This window comes from Nerophis ophidion, linkage group LG07 (assembly GCF_033978795.1).
Source record: "Nerophis ophidion isolate RoL-2023_Sa linkage group LG07, RoL_Noph_v1.0, whole genome shotgun sequence".
NCBI lineage: Eukaryota > Metazoa > Chordata > Actinopteri > Syngnathiformes > Syngnathidae > Nerophis > Nerophis ophidion.
This window is the reverse complement of record NC_084617.1, coordinates 20,144,858-20,171,378: the sequence shown is the minus strand read 5'-3', so window position 1 is coordinate 20,171,378 and position 26,521 is coordinate 20,144,858. Positions and strand designations below refer to the sequence as shown.

Below are 26,521 nucleotides of genomic sequence, written 5' to 3'. Positions count from 1 at the left end.
TGAGAGGGAGGAGGCTGTGTGAACCTGCAGCGATGCTCACCACAGATTTTGAGGGGGGCCTCCAGCTCCAGCAGGATGGGCTGACTAAGGAAGATCTCACGAGACTTGAGGCAGAGGCCGCGGATCTCGCTCTCGGTCAGCTGCACGTTTTTACCGGGACGGGAACCTTTGACTGAAGAACAGACAATAGAAACACAGAGGTAACACACACATAACCCCTGTTTTGAAGAACAGACTATATAGTAGCCAAGGCATGATGATGCCAACACACAGAAAATTATGTCAAAGCCTGAAGAACCCGCAACAAAATAAGACATGTTGAAAAAATTTGATTAAACGAGAAATGTGGGCATGTTGGAAATTGACTTTGATGTTTTTTCTAAAAACTGTTTTAATGTCTATGTCTGACTCAGACAAACAGTGGATACACAAAATATTCTGTATGTATTGATTAAGGGTGTCCCTGTCCTGCAGCTGGACAATCAGTAAACATTGTCCTCCAACAGGCACACAAGCTCGGTCTTTTCTTCTATTTTAGTCATTTACCAAAGGTAAACATTCTAGGCTATATAGACTACGAAGATCTAGCAGCTACACAACAACTAAGCACACAAGCTAGACGTACATAATAATAATTGAACAATAGTGCAGTCTAAATCAGCACATTTGTCAATATAAATAAGTATCAAATTATTATAGTGGTAAGCATATTAGAAGGTATTCAGCAACAAACGTTTCCGCATCATTCAACTTACTCCGTAATGAACTTAACTTCAGGAATTATTTTAGCCACTAGGTATCACCAACAAACAATTACCACTCCACTTAAACTTAAAGACAGCATAAGTTAATTCCGGACTGTTTTTGATTGATTGGTTGAAACTTTTATTAGTAGATTGCACAGTTCAGTACATATTCCGTACAATTGACCACTAAATAGTAACACCCGAATAAGTTTTTCAACTTGTTTACGTCGGGGTCCACATAAATCAATTCATGTTCATAACAAAAAGGTTAGTGTTTTTCATACCTACCATTATTTGTTTGACTCCTTTCACTTGATGAAATACTTTATAACATTCCACACTCCAAAATAAAGTACCGGTATGTATGATTCCTGCAGATATCATATGTGAAAAAGTTGTATCGGGAAACCTCGATTATTTCATGCTATGATATCTTAAGGTTCACTGAAGCCAACTAACATAAGACTGATGAGCATTTATTTTATACTTTACAAACACCAGGGGGGCCAATAAAGAAAGACAGTGCTATTAGCAGTTTATTGGCTCATTGCTTATTCCAAGAAAAAATTCAATATAGCCCACATCAGAACATTACAGAGGAGATTTATGGAAATAGTGAAAAAGAAAAGCATAGCATGCATATATTAATCAAACTACATACCCTAATAAGTGTCAAAATGGCATTTTTAATGCTAAAATTGTGATCTGTGAATTTTTCAATGTACAATTTTACAAAAGAGATAGGTGTGCCAAGCATGTGGCATTGTATTCAAAAAGACTTGATGCTGTCATTGTTGCCAAAGGTGCATAAACAAAGTATTGAACAAAGGCTGTGAATACTTAAATTATGTACATATGATTTTTAAATGTTTAATAAATTTGCTAATAAAAAAAAAACTTTTTACGTCATTATGGAGTATTGTTTGTAAAATTTCAAGGATAAAATAATTATTTATTCCAATTTGGAATAAGGCTGTTACATAAAATGTGTAAAAAGTAAAGCGCTGTGAATACTTTTTGGATGCACTGTAAATATCGCAAAAGACACGTAAAGGATATCAACAGAAAATTAGTTCAATAATTAAATGTTTTCTTCTTCATCGGAAGAAACCTGAAGTTGCAAAGCAAGGTTGGTTGCATGAACAAAGGCCCTCACTCTCTGGTAACAGAGCAACTCTGGAAGTGGTCAGTGTGAGCCAATCAGGTAACAATATCAACCATCATGTTTGGTAGCGCCATCTTGTTGTCTCACGGTTGATTCTTTGCATGGACTGAGAAGAGTACGTAAAAATAAGTGCTTCAGAAAGCGAAAAAATTGTCGATGAAAGAGGAAAAGTCACCTTGAGAGTATGGCAGTTTTTTTATTTTGGGTTTTTTTTAAAAGGCACTGTAGACAGACCAATGTGGTCTGTAAATGATGCTAGGCACTCGTCCCCACCAACACCGGTAATACTACACCACCTTAGCCACGCTCACCCTTTAGAGCACAGCTGTAACTTTTCTGGCACTAAAACCTTTCTTATGTATTCCTTATTTTTGTACTTTCATTTTAGGAGCTTGTTGTTACCAGTAAGCGTTTAATGTAATTTTAGAATTTTGTTTCCATTGATTGAGTGATTTCCATGCTTGTGTTGAAATGTCCTTTCTGTCTTGTGAGCGAAGGACATTATAGTCAGAAGGAGGTTACATTTAAAATAAAAATATTTACATTTAATATATTTTTCTACTGGTCCTTTTCAGCCATATCGCTCAGCCTAAAAGGCCTCCTGAAATGAGATTTTCTTATTTAAACGGGAATAGCAGGTTCATTCTATGTGTCATACTTGATCATTTCGCGATATTGCCATATTTTTGCTGAAAGGATTTAGTAGAGAACATCGACAATAAAGTTTGCAACTTTTGGTCGCTAATAGAAAAGCCCTGCCTTTACCGGAAGTATGTGCGCGTGACGTCACGAGTTGCAGGGCTCCACACATATTCACATTGTTTTTAATGGGAGCCACCAGCAGTAAGAGCAATTCGGACCGAGAAAGAGACAATTTCCCCATTAATTTGAGCGAGGATGAAAGATTTGTGAATTAGGATAGTGATAGTGAAGGACTAGGAAGAAAGAAAAAAAAAAAGCGACGGCTCCGGGCGGCCGCAGTGTGAGCGGTTCAGGTGTAATTAGACACATTTATTAGGATAATTCTGGAAGATCCCTTATCTGCTTATTGTTTTAATAGTGTTTCAGTGAGATTTTAAAGATTGTAAAGATATACCTCGAGGTCGGATGGCTGCGGTGAACATGAAGTGTCTCAGAGAGAAGCCAAGCTCACAGCTGCCTTTTAAACAGCTGCTGCAGGACGACGAATAATCCAATGATTTCTCCGGTAAGATATAAATCACAATTTCCCCATCCAAAAACATGCTGGTTGACGTAGAGAAAACATGTTCGCTTGACCGCTCCGCTTCACAACAAACAAAGAAACACCGGCTGTGTCTCGGTGCTAAAGACAGCTGCAATCCACCGCTTTCCACCAACAGCATTGTTTTTTATAGTCTCCATTATTAATTGAACAAATTGCAAAAGATACTGTGTAATTACGCGGTTAAAGCAGACGACTTTTAGCCGCGAGTGGTGCAGCGCTAATATTTCCTGACAGTCAGTGACGTCACGCGTGAGCATCATCATTCCGCGACGTTTTCAACAAAAAACTCGCGGGAAATTTAAAATTGCAATTTAGTAAACTAAAAATGCCGTTTTGGCATGTGTTGCAATGTTAATATTTCATCATTGATGTATAAACTATCAGACTGCGTGGTGGGTAGTAGTGGGTTTCAGTAGGCCTCTAAGTTGTTGACATTAATGCATGAGGACATAAGAGTGCCACTTCCTCTGATTGATGCTTTTTAGTTGACCGTCTCATTTGTTCTCACTGATTGGATCAATAGCACGCCCACCATGCTGCCTGATGATGCACCATGTCATATCACACTTTCTGAACACTGGTATCACATTGACTACGTGCTTTATGAGGGGACTTGCGTGTGGAGTCAATAGACGTGTCGTTTCTCAGGTTCCATTCCAATTGTATTCAACAGAATGTGGCGCAGCGTAAACACGCCACTTAATAGTCGAAAAGCAATCAAAGTCGCCTCTGTTTGACCTTTTGAAGGAAGGAAACACTTGACTTGATTGGTCAACATTCATCACTGAAAGCCAATGCCCTTTTTATGTTGTCATTTAGACCTGGGCTGGTGTTGTTGCTTTGGACAATGTGGCTCTTGAAAAAAAAAACATTTACTTCAAGGACAAAGCTGTCAGTCACTCCTAATGATGTGCATTAGAAAAAGGAAAAGAAACAACAACCTGCATACATGAGTTCTTTTGCACATTAATTTAAATAATCGGGGATGACGCATGTAATCCAAGTGCATCCTGAAGGAAAGAATGCATAATGGTAATGTTAAGGAATAGAAATTAACTTTATTGGGTCCATTTTTTCAAGGGGGCAATGCTAGCTTCCATGTCAATAATACAAGAAATAACTTGAGAGTCCCCCTTTTTTTTTTTAAAGGCCTACTCAAGTGAGATTTTCTTATTTAAACGGGGATAGCGGGTCCATTCTATGTCATACTTGATCATTTTGCGATATTGCCATATTTTTGCTGAAAGGATTTAGTACAGAACATCCATGATAAAGTTCGCAACTGGAGAAAAGCCCTGCCTTTACCGGAAGTCGCAGAAGATGACGTCACATGTTGATGGCTCCTCATATATTCACATTGATTTTAATGGGAGCCTCCAACAAAAACAGCTATTTGGACCGAGAAAACGACAATTTCCCCATTAATTTGAGCGAAGATGAAAGATTCGTGTTTGAGGATTTTGATAGCGACGGACTAGAAAAAGAAAAAAAAAGGGATTGCAATCGCGTTGCATTGAGACGGATTCATATGTTTTTAGAAACATTTACTAGAATAATTCTGGGAAATCTCTTATTTTTCTATTGTGTTGCTAGTGTTTTAGTGAGTTTAACAGTACCTGATAGTCGGAGGTGTGTGTCCACGGGTGTGTTGACGCCAATGTCTCAGGGGAGTCGACGGCAGCTGTACGGGTGGCGCAAGCTCAGCTGATATCCGGTAAGAAGCGACTTTTTAACCACAATTTTCTCACCGAAACCTGCTGGTTTGCAAGTGGTCGGGATCCATGTCCGCTGTGATCCATAGTAAAGTTTCAACTTCGTGAATTTTAAACAAGGAATCACCGTGTGTTTGTGTGGCTAAAGGCTAAAGCTTCCCAACTCTAATGTTCTACTTTGACTTCTCCAATATTAATTGAACAAATTGCAAAAGATTCAGCAACACAGATCTCCAAAATACTGTGTAATTATGCCGTTAAAGCAGACGACTTTTAGCCGCGAGTGGAGCTTTTTGTATTATTAGGTCCATCAGTGCTAAATATTATAAACTTATCACTTTCCTCGGGCACTGTTCCCGTTGCATTCAAAAAAGCGGTTATTCATCCTCTCCTTAAAAGACCTAACCTCGATCCTGACCTCATGGTAAACTACTGACCGGTGTCTCACCTTCCCTTTATTTCGAAAATCCTCGAAAAAATTGTTGCAGAGCAGCTAAATGAGCACTTAGCGTTTAACAATCTATGTGAAACCTTTCAATCCGGTTTCAGGGCAAATCACTCGACTAAGACAGCCCTCGCAAAATTGACTAATGATCTATTGCTAACGATGGACTCTGATGCGTCATCTATGTTGCTGCTCCTCGATCTTAGCGCTGCTTTCGATACCGTCGATCATAATATTTTATTAGAGCGTATCAAAATACGAATTGGTATGTCAGACTCAGCCCTGTCATGGTTTAACTCTTATCTTACTGATAGGATGCAGTGCGTCTCCTATAACAGTGTGACCTCGGACTATGTTAAGGTAACGTGTGGAGTTCCCCAGGGTTCGGTCCTTGGCCCTGTACTCTTCAGCATCTACATGCTGCCGCTGGGTGACGTCATACGCAAATACGGTGTTAGCTTTCACTGTTATGCTGATGACACCCAACTCTACATGCCCCTAAAGCTGACCAACACGCCGGATTGTAGTCAGTTGGAAGAGTGTCTTAATGAAATTAAACAATGGATGTCCGCTAACTTTTTGCAACTTAATGCCAAAAAAACGGAAATGCTGATTATCGGTCCTGCTAGACACCGACTTCTATTTAATAATACAACTTTAACATTTGACAACCAAATAATAAAACAAGGTGACTCTGTAAAAAATCTGGGTATTATCTTCGACCCAACTCTCTCCTTTGAGTCACACATTAAAAGCGTTACTAAAACGGCCTTCTTTCATCTCCGTAATATCGCTAAAATTCGCTCCATTTTGTCCACTAAAGACGCCGAGATCATTATCCATGCGTTTGTTACGTCTCGTCTCGATTACTGTAACGTATTATTTTCGGGTCTCCCCATGTCTAGCATTAAAAGATTACAGTTGGTACAAAATGCGGCTGCTAGACTTTTGACAAGAACAAGAAAGTTTGATCATATTACGCCTGTACTGGCTCACCTGCACTGGCTTCCTGTGCACTTAAGATGTGACTTTAAGGTTTTACTACTTACGTATAAAATACTACACGGTCTAGCTCCAGCCTATCTTGCCGATTGTATTGTACCGTATGTCCCGGCAAGAAATCTGCGTTCAAAAGACTCCGGCTTATTAGTGATTCCTAGAGCTCAAAAAAAGTCTGCGGGCTATAGAGCGTTTTCCGTTCGGGCTCCAGTACTCTGGAATGCCCTCCCGGTAACAGTTCGAGATGCTACCTCAGTAGAAGCATTTAAGTCTCACCTTAAAACTCATCTGTATACTCTAGCCTTTAAATAGACCTCCTTTTTAGACCAGTTGATCTGCCGCTTCCTTTCTTTCTCCTATGTCCCCCCCTCCCTTGTGGAGGGGGTCCGGTCCGATGACCATGGATGAAGTACTGGCTGTCCAGAGTCGAGACCCAGGATGGACCGCTCGTCGGGACCCAGGATGGACCGCTCGCCTGTATCGGTTGGGGACATCTCTACGCTGCTGATCCGCTTGAGATGGTTTCCTGTGGACGGGACTCTCGCTGCTGTCTTGGAGCCACTATGGATTGAACTTTCACAGTATCATGTTAGACCCGCTCGACATCCATTGCTTTCGGTCCCCTAGAGGGGGGGGTTGCCCACATCTGAGGTCCTCTCCAAGGTTTCTCATAGTCAGCATTGTCACTGGCGTCCCACTGGATGTGAATTCTCCCTGCCCACTGGGTGTGAGTTTTCCTTGCCCTTTTGTGGGTTCTTCCGAGGATGTTGTAGTCGTAATGATTTGTGCAGTCCTTTGAGACATTTGTGATTTGGGGCTGTATAAATAAACATTGATTGATTGATTGATTGAATATTTCCTGACAGTCCGTGACATCACGTGTACGCGTCATCATTCCGCAACGTTTTCAAGAAAAAAGTTCCGGGAAATTAAAAATTAAAATTTAGTAAACTAAAAAGGCCGTATTGGCATGTGTTGCAATGTTAATATTTCATCATTGATATACAAACTATCAGACTGCGTGGTGGGTAGTAGTGGGTTTCAGTAGGCCTTTGAGTATCTGAAAGTTGTCGGAATACTTGACAAAATCACTAAGTAGGCAACACTGATCATCCCTGCTGCGTCTTAGTGTTCTCTGGCAGACCAGACGTGTATAGGTGCGCTCAGAAGCACCATAAATATCGGAATGATAGTTACTGTGGCAATATGAGGAATTATGACAACATACTAAGACTTGGCGATATATTGCGATATATACTGATTTACAGCCCCCTGCGATAACGATATATACATCACTATATTTCTTAACACAATACAATACATGCATTTGGCTGCTGACAAATGCAGTAACATATTACATTGGTTATATTATCCATCCATCCATTTCCTACCTCTTATCCCTTTCGGGGTCGCGGGGGGTGCTGGAGCCTCTCTCAGCTGCAATCGGGCGGAAGGCGGAGTACACCCTGTATATTATATTCTCCAAACTATTATTAAACTACTTGTTAATTTCTGTTGTAACATGTTTCCATCTACACTTGTGTTAAAATGTAATAAATAATATTTTGTTAATTGGTCGGCCCTGATTGGGTTAAGGCTCCTGGGCTTCAACCCAGGTAAGCCTGTGCATCAAAATAATTCTCCAATTAGCCAGACCAGTTTCCTACCTCTGCCCTTGAGCTTATTGGAAAATAACATGGCGTCCATTGTGTGGGACTTTTTAAATTCAATTTAAAAACTATAAATAATAGGTATCGCTCTTTAGAAAGAGGAAGTTATCTGTTTCAGTATCATCTCGAGAAAATAAATCCTGTGCATCCCTAATGCATGCTGCCACCTACTTTAAAGAGTTATAACAGGGAGTGAACAGGTAGTGCCAAAATCTATTTGTGGCGGTCCATAATTGTGTCCGGCAAGCCGAAACAACTGAATGTATTGGAAACATCGCCCTGCTCTAAAGCGTCATAAAAATTTCACAGTACAACAAGTCCGGGATAACATTGCTGTGTGCCATAAATGAGCCACAGACGTAAATGGAGGTCAGTATAGTGGAGCAGCTACTTAAACGCAGGCCCTAAATAGTGAAAGAGGGTATAAATACAGCATGGTGCTGCTTGTTCTTTCTAAAGCATATTACAGCCAGCTTAGCAGCAAACACTGCTTACTCCAAAGTTAGCAATACCGCCTGCAGGAAACAGTCCGCTTATCACGGTGCAGACACACACACACATTAAGCCAGGGTATGAATGTGGACGAAGCAAACAAAGACTTGGAACAGAACACATGCCGTCTGGGTGTCTGCGTTGCCAAAATGACCAGCTTCATGTGGAGGACACATTAACGCTCAAACACGCACACAAACGTGCCACCACGCAAGCAAACCTGCAATTTTATAATATTATCACAAAATTAAGGCCACAGTACAATATCATTGTGTCATATGTCCCCCACCCAAAAAAAAGACCTATGAGTGCCAGTGTAAAAAATGAAGCGGCAATAATGATTAGGAAAATCACACTTTTAATACTTTATTACTAAAAACAAGTATTATATATATATATATATATATATATATATATATATATATATATATATATATATATATATACATACATATACAATCATACATATGTATAGATATGTATGTATGTATAATATATATATATATATATATATACTTGTTTTTAGTAATAAAGTATTAAAAGATGAGCAATTACAGTAAGTGTGTTTTTCCTTATTGCCACTTCATTTTACACACTTTGGCATTTTACGTATGTATGTATATATATATATATATGTATATATATATATATATATATATATATACACACATACATACATAAATATGTATGTGTGTGTATGTGTGACATATACACGTCACACACACTCATTTTACACGCTTTGGAATTTTACGTATGTGTGTGTATATATATATATATATATATACACATACATATACACGTGTCACACACACACACATATACATATATATATATATATATATATACACACACACACACACATATGTACACACACAAACATACATACATATATATATATATATATATACATATATACATACACACAATATATACATACATACATTCATATAATATACTTTCAGTTGAGTCTTTAAAATGACAGTATAAATATCCAGTGTAGCAAGTGTAAAATGTTTTTTCAACTTTTGACTTCTGACAAAGAGTGGACATCGTTTTATATCACTTTGGAAAATGCTGATTATCAGAAAAGTTATCTGACGATTTAATGTTTGATAATGGAAATGCCTCACAAATTGATGTTTGGCCTTGCTGGCCTTAAATATATTTCCCGGATGATGGTTTATCAAGTAGCTTCTCATATTACTTGTGTTCCACACAGGGCAGTGTCACCAAACTTCTCTTTTGCTGTATACGCTGCCGCCAGGCACATTTCCTACTTAAAACATGAATTACAAATCCATATAAACCACAAGTTGAAGCAATGTTACTGAAAAAAAAATGTGGATCAAATTCACAACTTTCGACTGGCTTGGAAAAGCTCAAGACAGAGGTTGTATTTTCGTTAGGGTTTGTTTATCTGTGTTAGCAACATAAGTCAAAAAGTTATGGACCGGCTTTGAGTAAAATTTCAGGTAATGTTCAAAAAACAATCTTCTCTCATCTTTACGACCTCCCATCACTTCTCTCGCACTACGTAGGCAATTTTGTACATCGATTTTTCAAAAGTGCCAGAAAAAAATTACACTGACCAAGCTTTCATTTTATACCGTCACACATTATTGTGAGGATTTTGGTACCGCAATACCGCTGTATTAACAATACTGATACACTTCTAACGCAAACGTGCAAGCAAGCACAGGCACACAAGGAAACGCACCCACAGACCTAGAGTTGAAGCACGCTACAAATCCAATTCAAGCAGCTCGTTATCCCAATACTTTCGATTGGTTCGGTCTCGGAGAAAGTTGACATCTCCGCCCTTTTTGTCCTTGTTTGAAATGTGTGTGACACAGTGGTTGCCCTCTACCACTTTGAGCACAACAGCAGCATCAAGTGATTGCTTGTTATTGTCAGCAATAAAAGGCAGAGATGCAAACACGCTTTAAAAAGGTCAGCAGGGTTATGTAAGGATATAAATACTGACCCTAACTGCCTTGTTTCGCTCCGCCTGTGTTTAGCACACAGCTCTATCACGGCCCAAGTGTATCACACACTCAACCTGGCCGATATGGCTGAAAACTGTATTATGGTATTACTGTTTTATATTGGTTGATATCCATAATTATTGAAATTTTTCATGACCTATTGAAAAAAAGAAAACAGGAGAAGAATATACTTAAGTAAAACTTTTTCTTCTTTTTTTTAATGTAACCTTCCTCTGATTATAATCCCTTCAGCTATCAAAGCATAAAAGAAAAACTGTTAACACAAGCATTGGAAAACTATGAATATAAAAAAACATTCTAAAATCATGTTCAACACTTAACAATAACCTCTTGAAATGAAGGTGCAAAGATAAGGAATATGCAAGAAATGCTTAATAGTGTAACAAAATAGTGCAAAAGGGGGAAAAGTAAACATAGAAGTTTAGTGCCAGGAAGTTAAAGCTGTGCTCTTAACGGTCATTGCAGCTAAGATGGTGTGGTATAACAGGTCTTAAAGGAGACCAGTGCCTTACATCAGAATCAGAATCAGAAAAGTTTTTATTGCAATTGTTTGACAATGGGTTCACAAACTAGGAATTTTACCTAGCGCAATCGTGCAACATAAAAGACATAACACAGAATAGAATAACATGAGCTGTAACTGAGATATCAGATCTTGTTATTGTTCACGTGCCTGATGGCCGAGGGGAAAAACTGTTCAGGTGGCGGGAGGTGTGGGTCTGAATGGACATCATTACATCATTCACAGACCACATTGTCTGACTACGGTCCATTTGAAAAATCCCCAAAACTGCCATACAGTCAAGGTGACTTCTCTTTTTCACAATTTTTTCACTCTCAGCAATACTCATTTTTACTTTCTCTTCTCATGCCATGTAAAAAAATCAACCGCGACACAACAAGATGGCGCAACCAAACTTGATAGTTGATACCGTTACTTTGGCTGTTAGCGCATCACCCCCACTGATCAGTGATCACTTCCGTTATTGCTTGGTTACCAGAGAGCGAGTGACTTTGTTCATGCAACCAACCTTGCTTCACAACTTCCGCTTTCTTACGACTGAGAAGAAATATATATTGAACGCAACATATAAGGATATCGTTTTTATCGCCGAGCCCGAAAACACAACCGCACGCACTCACACACACACACAAACCCAAGGCAGCTGCTGGTGTGCAAAGTCAACATGAGCTAATATTGTGTTAGTAAATAATCCACAAGTCAGCCTGATAGAGAACGGCAGCAGCAACACAAGCTATAATAAAGTCTTAATTAAACACACATTCCACAAACATACATTGGTGACAACCTGTAGACTATGACTACACAACTTGCCATGACAACACATACAACTTGTAAGATACTTATGTACTTTCTATGGCTTTTGGGCCTTTTATCCAAATCCAAATGGTGTTTTAGGGCAGTTGTGCTCAACCCTTTGAGCCCAAAGATTGCATACATGTAAACCTTTGGTGGGCTTTACAGTAATTTAATATTGTGTAATCTAATATTCTAAAGTTTCTAAATTATGCTACTGTGGTTACCAAAAACAAGCACAACATTAGTCTTCCAATAAAATAATCACACTTACTTACAGAATGTATCTAAATTCATATGAAATTGGATGCAGTTATTTACACAACTACCGTTTTTCGGACTATATGGTGCACTTAATATCCTTTAGTTTTTTTATTTTATTTATATATATGTTTTTAAATCGACAGGTGCGCCTAATGTACATATTAATTATGGTTGTGCTTACCGACTTCAAAGCAAATTTATTTGTTACATGGTGTCATGATAAGTGTGACCAGTAGATGGGTTGTAGGATGACACCTGTTCAATTGACATCAGCGGATTATCCATATATAGTAAAGCTTTACCCAAAGTGCTTTGGGCTGGTCAACCATTCTAGTCCAACGATAAAGTCAATAAACTCCTCCTTTTTCTCCATCCTTTTGTTGTGGGGCATTCATAGTAAATGGTAAATGGGTTGTACTTGTATAGCGCTTTTCTACATTTTTAAGGAACTCAAAGCGCTTTGACACTAGTTCCACATTCACCCATTCACACACTGATGGCGGGAGCTGCCATGCGAGGTGCTAACCAGGACCCATCAGGAGCAAAAGTGAAGTGTCTTGCTCAAGGACACAATGGACGTGACTAGGATGGTAGAAGGTGGCGATTGAACCAGGAATTCTCAGGTTGCTGGCACAACCACTCTTCCAACTTCGCCACGCTGTCCCTCATCCTCCACTGTCGCAATTTTTAATATACAGTAGCATACAGTTCCAACTTACATCTGTTAGTAGACTCGCTATGGAAGTACTCAAAACTACTGGTACAACAAAGATGATGGGCAGAAGACGGGGTCGAGGTGGAGCCACGTAAGTAAAACCGCCCACAAAACGGCGCATCCTGAAGAGTCGGTCAGAAAGTGTCTTGAAGATGGTCCGTAAAACAATCCATGCAACATTTTGACCAAAGCACCACAATTACATGTTGCGTAGACCACAAGGAAGTCGTTTAAATGTAGAAACAAAAACATTATATATATATATATATATATATATATATATATATATATATATATATATATATATATATATATATATGATCCCTTTAAAGGGCTTTATAATCTGGCACGCCTTTTGTATGAAGGTAGACCTGAATAGACCCGCTCATCCCCAGTGCGCTTTATAATCTAGTGCACCCCATGGTCCGAAAAATACGCAAATACTTTTGATCATAGCTTTTGAAAGAAACAGTAGTGGGACATGTCTGTGTTTGGAGATGCCCGTTTTGGGGTACTCTATACTGTGCTTTAAAAACAAAACAAAAAAACCTCGGCTGAATTCTTTATTTAGTGGGAAATTAAATTGGTCTTTTTTTGTCTTGAGGAATTGAATGCAAATTGCAGTGCACTACTTGGCTGCGACTAGCAGAGGCACTGTTAAAGGCCTACTGAAATGAGATTTTCTTATTTAAACGGGGATAGCAGGTCCATTCTGTGTCACACTTGATCATTTCGCGATATTGCCATATTTTTGCTGAAAGGATTTAGTAGAGAACATCGACGATAATGTTCGCAACTTTTGGTCGCTAATAAAAAAGCCCTGCCTTTACCGGAAGTACTAGACGATGACGTCACCGGTGTGAGGGCTCCTCACATCCCCACATTGTTTATAATGTGAGCATCCAGCATCAAGAGCTATTCGGACCGAGAAAGCGACAATTTCCCCATTAATTTGAGCGAGGATGAAAGATTTGTTTGTGAGGATATTGAAAGTGAAGGACTAGAAAAAAAATTAATAAAGTTAAAAAAAATAAAAGGCGATTACATTGGGAGCGATTCAGATGTTTTTAGACACACTAGGATAATTCTGGGAAATCCTTTATCTTTCTATTGTGTTGCTAGTGTTTTAGTGAGTTAAATAGTACCTGGTAGTCGGAGGGGTGTGTCCACGGATGTGCTCCGCTGATCTCCGGTAAGAGGCGACTTTTTACCAAAATGTTCTCACCGCTCTGATCCATAGTAAAGCTTTACGTCTGGGAATTTTAAACAAGGAAATACCGTGTGTTTGTGTGGCTAAAGGCTACAGCTTCCCACCTCTATCTTTCTACTTTGACTTCTCCATTATTAATTGAACAAATTGCAAAACATTCAGCAACACAGATGTCCAAAATACTGTGTAATTGCGCAATGAAAAGAGACGACTTTTGGCGCTGGGCTAATATGTCCCCTCCAATCAATAACGTCACAAACACGCGTAATGATACGCGTCATCATTCCGCAACGTTTTCAACAGGAAACTCTGCGGAAAATTTTCAATTGTAATTTAGTCAACTAAACCAGTCGTATTGGCATGTGTTGCAATGTTAATATTTCATCATTGATATATAAACTATCAGACTGCGTGGTCGGTAGTAGTGGCTTTCAGTAGGCCTTTAAGTCAGTCGCTACAAGGTTGCCGTCTAAAGAAGCGCCAACATGATAGCTCTACAAAGTTTAATGCTCAATCTTCTGCTTGAAACAACCAATATGAAAATTAAAAAAACAATATAATTCATGCATTAATTGTTATTTTTCCCCATAGACAATCAATATTACAATAGAAATGTCAAATGTACATGTACACATTTTCTTAAATATGCCTTCAATTAACATGACTAATGACAGTATCACCTGACAATAGACAATTTCTTACAATAACATATGAGCATGAACTAATTTGAGCAAACTCAGAGGACATTTAGCATGGAGATACAGTACATGTGGGGACGGCGTGGCGAAGTTGTGAGAGTGGCCGTGCCAGCAATCTGAGGGTTACTGGTTCAATCCGCACCTTCTACCATCCTAGTCACGTCTGTTGTGTCCTTGAGCAAGACACTTCACCCTTGCTCCTGATGGGTCCTGGTTAGCGCCTTGCATCGCCGCTCCCACCATCAGTGTGTGAGAATGGGTGAATGTGGAAATACTGTCAAAGCGCTTTGGGCTCCTTGAAAAGGGGTAGAAAAGCGCTATACAAGTACAACCATTTACATATTTCTACATCTTATCTCCCGCTGTAATGAAGGACGTAGGCGAAGAACGTGTGATTTTTGCTTTTTCACACTCTAGCACTTGGCAGAGAGTAATCGTGTTTTTATGTGGACAGATTTGGTTTCCTTTTTAAAAATGTGCAGGTGTTGACGTCTAACACACAGAACCCATACCTACTCTGCCAGGGTTGTACAGTATTCTGGCACTAATAAAGTACCACGGTACGAATTATTAAAAGGGTACTATACTGACTTTGACAAATACTGGTACTTTTTTTTTACATGGACATGATAGCGCACTGTGGCGACAGTGCTGACAATGGCATGTGAGTCAATGCAGACACAGGGGACATACAAGCAGAAAGTGTGGAAACAGGCTTACTAATAACGATAAAGGTGAAGCTACACTGTAAAAAAAAAAAAAAAAAATCCTATTTTTATGGTTAATTTACTCTAAATTTCTACTGTAATTTTTCTATTTTTTTAAATAGGTTATAAAACTGTAGAATTGAAGACATTATCAGTAAATAACAAACTGCCTGTTATTTTAAGTAATATGCCAGTAATAACAAACTATGTATATTTCTATTTTTTTTACAGAAAAATACCATATCAACAATACATATCATTTTCGGTTTTCTCAAATTACTTTCAAATTCATGTAAAATTACAGTAATTAACTTTCATTTAATATGTAGCTTGTTATAATAAAGTCTGTCAATACTAACAATCTAACAGTTTTATATGGAATTTTAAGGAAAATCTTATTTTTTTAATATTTATGTGTATTTTTATATTCAAGTTGAAAAATATTTGCAACCTGTTAATTAGAAATTTGTGCTCATACTAACAATTTGAAAATTTTCTCTGAAATTTGACACACGTTGGTGACTGCAAGACATACTTAAATCACAGCCAACAACCATACAAGTCACACTGACGGTGGCCGTACGAACAAATTTAACACTGTTACAAATATGTGCCACATTGTGAACCCACATCAAAAAAGAATGACAAACACATTTCGGGAGAACATTTTCACCGTAACACAAAATAAACACAAAAGAACAAATACCCAGAATGCCAAGCAGCGCCACTCTTCCGGGCTGCACCCCTGCAACCACCAAACCCCGCCCACCTCAACTGACGCACGGAGGGGGGCGGTAATGTGGGGTGGTGGCGGGGGTGTAGCCCGGAAGAGTAGCGCTGCTTGGCATTCTGGGTATTTGTTCTTTTTTGTTTATTTTGTGTTACGGTGAAGATGTTCTCCCGAAATGTGTTTGTCATTCTTTTTTTATGTGGGTTCACAATGTGGCGCATATTTGTAACAGTGTTAAATTTGTTTGTACTGCTACCGTCAGTGTGATCTGTATGGCTGTTGATCAAGTATGTCTTTCAGCCAGCACAGTATATGAAACAACGCCTTGCACAGTATGCATATCAATTGACTCGTTGCTTGTCTGGTAAATGTGCTAATGAGATGAGAGGTTGTCAAGGACAACAAGGGCAATGACGTCAACACACTCCCTAAAAATACTTGTCGGTCTATGGGCGGGACAACTCTGCGCGGGGGTCACAAGGAGTCTCTCGTGTAGATTGGCAATTATGTTGCCAGGTCGGGGCGGCATAGCTCTGTTGGTAGAGCGGCCGTGGCAGCAACTTGAAAGTTGCAGGTTCGATTCCCGCTTCCGTCATCCTAGTCACTGCTGTTGTGTCCTTGGGCAAGACACTTTACCCACCTGCTCCCAGTGCCACCCACACTGGTTTAAATGTAACTTAGATATTGGGTTTCACTATGTAAAGCGCTTTGAGTCACTAGAGAAAAGCGTTATATAAATATAATTCACTATAGCCGTTCAAAGAAGGTGAATCCACTTATCACGTAGTTTCGACATACAGTGGCCCACCGGTAAACTGAGTTTGAGACCCCTGATCTTAATAATTCTGAAAAATCTGTAAAATAATGGTATTTTTCTGTGGAACTGCCAGCATTGTCACTTCATCAAAGTTGGTTGATCTTAATAAATTGGAAAAACTCTGTAGAAAAAAGGTATTTTTCTGCAGAACTGTTTGCATAGTCACTTTAATAAAAGTGGTTGATCTTAACAATTTAGTAAAAATCTGTAAAATTGATATTTTTCCGCAAAACGTTTAATGAAAATTTCTGTAAATATAATGTTTTTGATCATTATTTGGTTTACAGTGTTTTACTTTAATTTTATGGTTTTCGTTTGGCAGCCGTAGCTGCCAGTAGATTACCGTTTTTTTACAGATTTTTTTTTTTACAGTGTATATAAAATGCAAGCAGTGCTTTCAAACAATGGCTAGTGGCTAACGTCAGTCCACAACTACTTCTAGATACTTCTAAATCACTAATCTTCGCCTCCATGGCAAACTATGTTCCTTACAAGTATCCTCAATGCAGGACGAGGAATGGCTAAACATGCTTCACTACACACCACAGCAGGATAAAATAGCTAACCGCTAACAGCAAGCTAGATCCTCAATGTAAACAAACGAACAGATCTATACAAACATCTATGAAAATATACCAAGTACAAGAGCCATATATAGTCAATACTACAATGATTACCTCGATATTCTGCATTAATTCACTATAATTCATTCTTCACTATCATTAAATATTTTGTCTTTTTTGTTATTGTTTAGAAACTCAGGAACTACGTCCCTGGACACAGGAGAACTTCAAGTATGACCAATATATGATCCTGTGACTACTTGGTATTGGATCCATTACCAAAATTGTAGTATCACCCAAAATGTATGTAAAGTATCCAAACAGAAGAATAAGTGCTTATTACATTTTAGCAGACGTGTAGATAGAAGATGTTAAAACAGAAATATTAAATATACATATATATCAGAAAATATTTACATTAAATTAACAAGATTATTAAACAATTTTCTACCATATGCCTCTCATAATTTTGACAAAATAGAATGAGACATGACACAACACGTTACTGTATACGTCAACAGCCAAGTTTGGAGCCTTTGTTTACTGACTTACTCCTAAAAGTAAGTATGTTTAATGTAGTTTGTTAAAAATAAGCCAATAATGACATTTTTTGGTGGTCTGGTTTATTTTGAAAAGTGTCAAAATACAATTTGGTACCGGTGCTGGTGTCAGGACAACACTGATACCTACAGTACACCAATGTCACACACACAACAACAAAAACAAAGCATACACTGTTCAAACTCAATGTTTACAAAGTACAAAGAAGAAAGACCATGATAAACATTCTAAGATTTAAAATGTAATTTATTTCACCATATGAAATACAACTTAATTCAGTATTTATTATTATTTATTTATTTTTTAACGTTATTACTTACAGAGTTTATTGTGTATAAATTGAGAACAGGACGTGAAAAGAATGTTAGCAACTGTAATGGAAAAGGGGTAGGATTAAATAAGCTCTGCTTCTTCCTACTCCTCGAACATGTTGAAAAGAGAAATTGGAAATTGTGATGTATCATGTATTTGAATTCATGTTCGAAATAAACTCAATTAACATTTAGTGCACTTTGGACAAACTATTACATGTATTGCTATATAGATTAATCTATATCGCAATCTATATAGGAATCTATATAAATGACAAATTAAATTGGAAACTGCACATAAATATATTCAAGAAAAAGATGGCAAATAATATTGCTGTTTCATAAAATTAAAAAGTCTGTAAATCAAAGGGCTCTTAACATGTAATATAATTATTTCGTACTCCCATGTCAATTATTGTCTTGAAATCTGGGCTAAAAGTTAGAAATCAAACATCAACTCTGTTCTTACTTCAAAAGAAAGCCATTAGAATTGTAAATTATGCAGAATAATATGACCATACCAATGCTGATTATTAAATTAAAAACATTAAAACTGCAGGATCTTGTTGACCTCAACTCTGGTATTGTGACGTACAACGTTAATAAGCGAATGCTGCCTCAGTGTCTGCAGGAGAGGTTCAAACCCAGGGAGAGTCCCTATGACCTCAGAGGTTCATCTGTCTTCCAAAAAGCAAACATAAGAACTATCGGTAGCTTAAAAAGTAGATGTGCTTCTATCAGGGGGGTTCATCTCTGGTACAGCTTGGATGAATCCTTAAAATGTTCCAGTTCCATTCACACATTTAAAACATTTTTTTAAACCAATCTCTTGAAAAAATATATCACTCTTGAATCCACACCAGTAGTTAAGCTATGATCAATGTTTGTTACAAAACAAAAAGTAGGATATAAATAATAATGGAGGTAGAAGTGTTTGTATATAGGATATTATTGGTACAAATGTGAACAGGGATATTTCACATGCCTTTACTGTGTATACATTTGAGTAGTGTTTATGTTGTGTTCAAAGTGTATTTATAATATGTTGTCTACAGAAAATTTCTTATTTATATGAAGCTAATCTTGTATTTGAGATTGTTAATAGGTTTAGGCGAAATAAGTGCTCGACTTCAGCCTAAACCCTTTGGGTCTGTAAAATTGTCAATTTTTGAATGTAAAACGGTTTGTTTATGTAGAACTGTGTGTTTATTTTGTTGACCACTGACTGAACGAATAATGAACTATCTACTCTCCTGACTTACTCAGTGGCCTAGTGGTTGGAGTGTCTGCCCTGAGATCGGTAGGTTGTGAGTTCAAACCTCAAACCCCGGCCGAGTCAAACAAAAGACTATAAAAAAAGGACTCATTGCCTCCCTGCTCAGCATCAAGGGTTGGAATTGGGGGTTAAATCACCAAAAATAATTCCTGGGCATGGCTCCGCTGCTGGTCACTGCTCCCAAGACCTCCCATGGGGTAAACAAAAGGGATGGGTCAAATGCAGAGGACAAATTTCACCACACCTAGTGTGTGTGTGACAATCATTGGTACTTTAACTTAGGGCTGGGCGATATATCAATATACTCGATACATCACGGGTTTGTCTCTGTGTGATATAGAAAATGACTATATCGTGATAAAATGACTATATCGTGATATTTGAGTATACGTTCAGGCATTACACTGCAGGCTCTTTTCACTCTTTCCTGTCTCTCCTCCTCACAGGCAAGCGCACCTTCTTACATACATCACATACTGTCGCGACATACGCCCTCACATGAGAGGTAGCAGCATGGGTAACATTAGCTGTGATGCTAGAGGAGTAATGCGAGAGAAAGAAAGTGCCAATCTGGTAACAAATGAAGGAAGAATAAATTCCCAAGAAAAACAGCTTGGGTCCATCGTCTGGCAGTGGTTTGGCTTCAAGCGGGTAGATGGTGAACAAGTATGCAGCAAAAGCCATTCTACAAAAAGTAGCACCTACTGCTAATTTGTAGCATCATTTGAAAAGTCACCCGCTAGTAAATGAAAAGTGCTTGGAAATAGGGCTGGGCGATATATCGATACACGCGATATATCGCACGTTTGTCTCTGTGCGATATAGAAAATGACTATATCGTAATATTCGAGTATACATTCTCACACAGTTGCTTTTAGCTGCAGGCATTACACTACAGGCTCTTCCCACTCCTTCTCACAGACAGCGAGCGCACATTCTTACACACGTCACATACTGTCACGACATACGTCACATACGTATATGCCCTCGCCTAGCAGAGAGGTAGCAGCGTGGCTAACGCTAGCTGTGATGCTAACAGAGTGTTGCGAGGGATAATACGAGAGAAAGAAGGTGCGAATCTGGTAACAAATGAAGGAAGAATTAATTCCCAAGAAAAACAGGACGGGTTCCATCGTATGGCGGTGGTTTGGCTTCAAGCGGGAATATGTTGAATAGACAATTTTAATCATTGGTACTTTAACTTAGGGTTGGGCGATATATCGATATACTCGATATATCACGGGTTTGTCTCTGTGTGATATAGAAAATGACTATATCGTGATATTTGAGTATACGTTCAGGCATTACACTGCAGGCTCTTTTCACTCTTTCCTGTCTCTCCTTTCTCACAGGCAAGCGCACCTTCTTACATACGTCACATACTGTCTTCCCACTCCTTGTGTCTCCTTCTCACAGACAGCGAGCGCACATTCTTACACACGTCACATACTGTCACGACATGTCACATACGTATATGCCCTCGCCCACCACAGAGGTAGCAGCGTGGCTAACGCTAGCTGTGATGCTAACAGAGTGTTGCGAGGGATAATACGAGAGAAAGAAGGTGCGAATCTGGTAACAAATGAAGGAAGAATTAATTCCCAAGAAAAACAGGATGGGTTCCATCGTATGGCGGTGGTTTGGCTTCAAGCGGGAATATGTTGAATATACAATTTTAATTCGTCAAGTGTGGGGCACAAGCGTTGCTACCAAAAGTAGCATTCCTGCTAATTCGTAGCATCGTTTGAAAAGTCACCTGCTAATAACTGTTTAATAAATACAGTTTTGGTAAATTGACTTACTTGTGACTTCCTTCTCTGCATGAAAGTTTAAAATGAGCATATATTAATGCAGTATGAACAAGAATGTTTTAATGTAGACACATAGAATCATCATACTGCTGTGATTATATGCATCAAGTGTTCATTCAAGGCTAAGGCAAAATAACGATATATATATCGTACATCACGATATGGCCTAAAAATATCGCAATATTAAAAAAAAAACATATCGCCTAGCCCTACTTGAAACTGCATGTCAACATCTCTGTTCGGTGCCATACCCACAAAATGCTGAAGCAACCACTTCCAGATCGTACGAAAAAAATTGTCAACAACAGAATCTAATAACGTCCGTAGTAACCTACCACATAGCAAAGGACATACACTATTTGATTTCCTGTTACGCAGATCATTTTTATTTGACAGTTATTGAAATATCTTGTGCCATCATGCATAAACATGCACTTATTTGTTTTAAACTATTGTAGTGGTGTTCTGCACAAAACGTGTTGTTTAATTTAGTGTTTTTTTGATATGTCATCTTAGTGACATCATGCACAAAAGTGCACTAATAGCTTGTTTTAAAATGTCTCTGAAAATCTTGCACTTTCTGTATTGAAATGACATGTTTGTGCCACTACTTAATAACTGTTTAATACAGTTTTGCTAAATTGACTTAGTTGTGGTTTCCCTTTCTGCTTGAAAGTTTAAAATGAGCATGTATTAATGCAGTATGAAGAATGTTATTGTAGACACTAGGGCTGGGCGATATTAATTTTTTTTTTATATGGCAATATTTTTAGGCTATATCGCGATATACGATATATATTATGATATTTTGCCTTGGCCTTGAATGAACACTTGATGCATGTAATCACAGCATTATGATGATTCTATGTGTCTACATTAAAACATTCTTCTTCATACTGCATTCATATATGCTACTTTTAAACTTTCATGCAGAGAGGGAAATCACAACTAAGTCAATTGACCAAAACTGTATTTATTAAAGTTATTAAATAATGGCACAAACACTCATGTCATTTCCAAAACATAAAGTGCAATATTGTCAGAGACATTTTAAGTGTAAAATAAAAATGAGCTGCATAATAGGAAATCAAATAGTATCCGTCCTTCACTATGTGGTATGTTACTAAGGTTATGAAATTCTCTTCATTCTCTAGCGAGTGACTGTTCAAATGATGCTACATATTAGCAGTAATGCTAGTTTTTATAGCAACGCTTTTTCCCCCCACACTTGACAAATTATGGTTGTCTGTTCGACATATTCCCACTTGAAGCCGAACCACCGCCAGATGATGGACCCCCTGCTGTTTTTATTGGGAATGAAGTCTTCCTTCATTTATTGCCAGATCCACACCTTCATTCTCTCGTACGGCTACGTTATCAGCTAACGTAGCCCAGTATGCTACCTCTCTGCCCTGCCAGGGCGGACACGCATGTGACGTATGCTTGTCTGTGAGGAGAGACAGGAAAGAGTGAGAAGAGCCTGAATGCCCGCCGCTAAAAGCAACTGCGCGAGAACGTATGCTCGAATATTACGGTATAGTCATTTTCTATATTGCACAGAGACAAACCTGCGATATATCCAGGGTTTCCCCACACATTCATTTATTTTTGGCGGCCAGCCACGAAAGAATTACCGCCGCAAAAAAAATAATAATAATTAAAAAAAATAAAAAAAATTACTTAAAAAAAAAAAAAAAATCCAGCTTTTGACTCGCTTGACTGCTCATAAAAGCAATGGGACTGTCTGTGAATGGAGCTTGTAGTTACATATTATATAAATATGTAAATTTTATATAAATATGTATATAAATATGTACATAAAATGTTGCAATTATATTCCAACTCCGCGTTCTTCTTGATCATCGCCTTGAAGATTCTAGCGGGAACTCTAATTCAACCTTTTGTCGATTACGCTTGCACCTCCTGGTACCCCAGCCCCTCCAAAACCCTCAAATCTAGACTCCAAACATCCCAGACAGAATAAGCTAGTCCGGTTACTTTTAGACCTCCACCCCAGATCACACCTCACGTCAACCCACTTCTCCAAAGTGGGCTGGCTCAGGGTGGAGGACAGAGTAAAACAACTTGCACTGAGCCTAGTCTATAAATTCTGCTACACCTCCCTGATACCGAAGTACATGTCAAACTACTTCCTTAACGTAAATGACCGCCATAACCACAACACCAGGGGGAGCGCCACAAACCACGTTAAACCCAGATTCCGATCTAACAAAGGTTTTAACTCATTCTCTTTCTATGCCACATCAATGTGGAATGCACTCCCAACAGGTGTTAAAGTAAGTGCATCTCTATATTCCTTCAAAACCGCTCTAAAACAACACCTCCAGGCAACTTCAACCCTTTACTAATACCCTCCTCTATTCACATCCCATCTCCCCGGATTGTAAATAATCTAATGTAAATAATCAAATGTACTTCTAATGTATTTACTTGCTCTTATGCTATCTGAACTAACTATGTTCTCTGCTGGCTGTACTTATCCTACTAAGTAAGACCTACACTGTTTCAAAGTCAATTTCTCTGTTGATGCAATTGTTGATGACTGAAGTACTGATATCAACCAAAGCTTCTCATCCCACCCCCCGGATTGTAAATAATGTAAATAATTCAATGTATATACTAACTGTATTATGCTGATAGTACGGGTGTAACGGTACGTGTATTTGTATTGAACCGTTTCGGTACGGGGGTTCCAGTTGGGTGCGGAGGATTCCGAACGAGTTCCACACGAACATATGAAGTAGCCGCCTCTGCTAAAGTCTTAACAAGGTGCTCGACTCCGTTCTGCCTCTGTTTCTGTCTGTACACAGCACCCTGCATTGTCCCTCCCACACAACCATCTGATTGGTTACAACCGTAGCGATAACAAGCCAATCAGCAGTGCGTATTCAGAGCGTATCTAGTCAACGCTTCAGCGTCGAGCAGATAGGCGTTTAGCAGGTGAGTAGCGGACTCTCCAAATTATACTCAACACTTCCAAGTCAACTACTTTCTAAACATCACTATGAGCCCGTTGATCTTCTAGAAACAAACTGTAGCTCAGCTGACTCGCAGTCCTGTTTGAGGTGAAGGCTAGTTAGCTTTTAGCGTAACGTTAGCTCATTTTGCGGTGTGTGTGTGTGTTACGGACAGTGTTGATTGAGGTCTGTTATACCAGCAAAAAAGGACATTATATTAAATGAAGTTTGTGTCTCTGATAGTTGATATAATAATGTAAGTGCATCATTAAGCCTACATGAACTCCATGGTGTTAAGATATGAATAGTCTCTCCTGTTGCTACTGTACTATTTTTTCAGCTATAGTTACATTAATCATTAGTAATGTAGCAGCCTGGTTTTGAATGGCAGGGTCCCTGCTATCACATGTTGATACAAATATTACATTTACATAATACAGATCAACTACAGGCTTATCAAATGCTGTAATAAATTAGGCATGATGAGTTGATTTGGAACAGTTTAATGTTTCACTTTTTATATGTAGAAGAAAAGTTGTCATTTTATTCAATCTAAGCAACAACTTGAGGCAGTTTAATGTGGATTAACGTGGGCAGAATTATTACAGTGTTCCCAATGTTAGAAGGATCAAGCCATTGTTTGCAAATTTGGTAAATAAATAACCAAATAATGTATATTTTGTTGTTTTCTTACTGTACTGAAAATTAACCGAACCGTGACCTCTAAACAGAAGTACGTACTGAACCGAAATTTTTGTATACTGTTACACCCCTAGCTAATAGTATATATTTGTACCATGAATTGATTAACGTGGACCCTGACTTAAACAAGTTGAAAAACTTATTCGGGTATTACCATTTAGTAGTCATCCATCCATCCATTTCCTACCGCTTATTCCCTTTTGGGGTTGCGGGGGTCCTGGAGCCTATCTCAGCTACACCCTGGACAAGTTGCCACCTCCTCACAGGGCCAACACAGATAGACAGACAACATTCACACTCACATTCACACACTAGGGCCAATTTAGTGTTGCCAATCAACCTATCCCCAGATGCATGTCATTTAGTGGTCAATTGTACGGAATATATACTGAACTGTGCAATCTACTAATTAAAGTATCAATCAATACAAAAAAGGCGTTCTTTACACAATGATAATGTGGTATCAAAAAATAACATTATTAGTCTTTATTCTGGATTCACATGCAGGTGCGTTAAAATGGAAACATTTACCTAAAAACGCAAAGTACAGAAAAATAAATTAGTTTCAGTAGCACGGTGTTGTGCCATCGGCGGCCTCTAACACAATCCCAAGCTTAAAAATCGCACCATCTTATTCCACACTGCACATGTTGCCATCTTCTCACCTTCCAAAAGACGCTGAATGATGGAGTCGATGTTTAGTTTGTCCGGCTCCGCCATTTTCTGTTTATTCTGACGTTCTCGTGCAGTCAAAAACCGGGGCTCCCGAATGGCACCTTGGATCGCACCGCGACATCAACAAGAAGAAGAAACAGAAAGTATAAGAGCTGCACATAATATATAAAGTGTGAAAAAGTAAGGCTGGCATAGTAGCATGAATGAGCTAATCTAGCTAAGCTACAGTCTGTCATACGTCTGAGCTAGCTCGTTGTCACCGATTCAATAAAACTCTTCTAACCTTATGTTCCGCTTCTTAATAGTCCTCCCAGCGTGTAAATTAAAGTCCCCTGAGTACAGCGTGGACCTTTCTTCCCTTCCCTCTTCTTCCTGCGGGAACTTTAAAACGAGGCCGTCGCCGTTTCAAGCGTCTTCGCTGTCGCCGAGAGGCCGACTCGGGCGTCACACGATTTTCGAATTGTGATTGGTCGGTTGAGGATTAGACGGCTTCCATCCTAAAGAGCCTGATTGGCGGCAGCTCATGTCAGTTTATAAAATAAAAAAAACGTCCCGCCTCTAACAGGAAGTCAACGGCATTCAGTGGCTGGCGCGAAGTGCGTCACCGCGTGTGCACAAACCGGAACTGCAGCTCCTCGCTTAAATGAAACGCCGTCGCGACTTCATGGCTGCTAAAAGCAAAACCCCCCCCCCAAAAAATAAAG

General features: G+C 38.7%; 1 protein-coding gene across 1 annotated transcript in view; it reads right to left on the bottom strand.

Annotated features, from left to right (window-relative positions):
* Nucleotides 1–26,289, bottom strand: part of ppp1caa (protein phosphatase 1, catalytic subunit, alpha isozyme a) — a 33,270-nt gene extending 6,981 nt beyond the window's left edge. The window contains exons 1-3 of the mRNA XM_061905600.1: nucleotides 26,101–26,289; nucleotides 25,808–25,918; nucleotides 41–172 (exon numbers count right to left, since the gene is read on the bottom strand). Coding sequence (XP_061761584.1) covers nucleotides 41–172; nucleotides 25,808–25,862 — 187 coding nt within the window. The 5' untranslated portion in view covers nucleotides 25,863–25,918; nucleotides 26,101–26,289. The remainder of the gene's footprint in view (nucleotides 1–40; nucleotides 173–25,807; nucleotides 25,919–26,100) is intronic.
* Nucleotides 26,290–26,521: the final 232 nt, after the last annotated feature.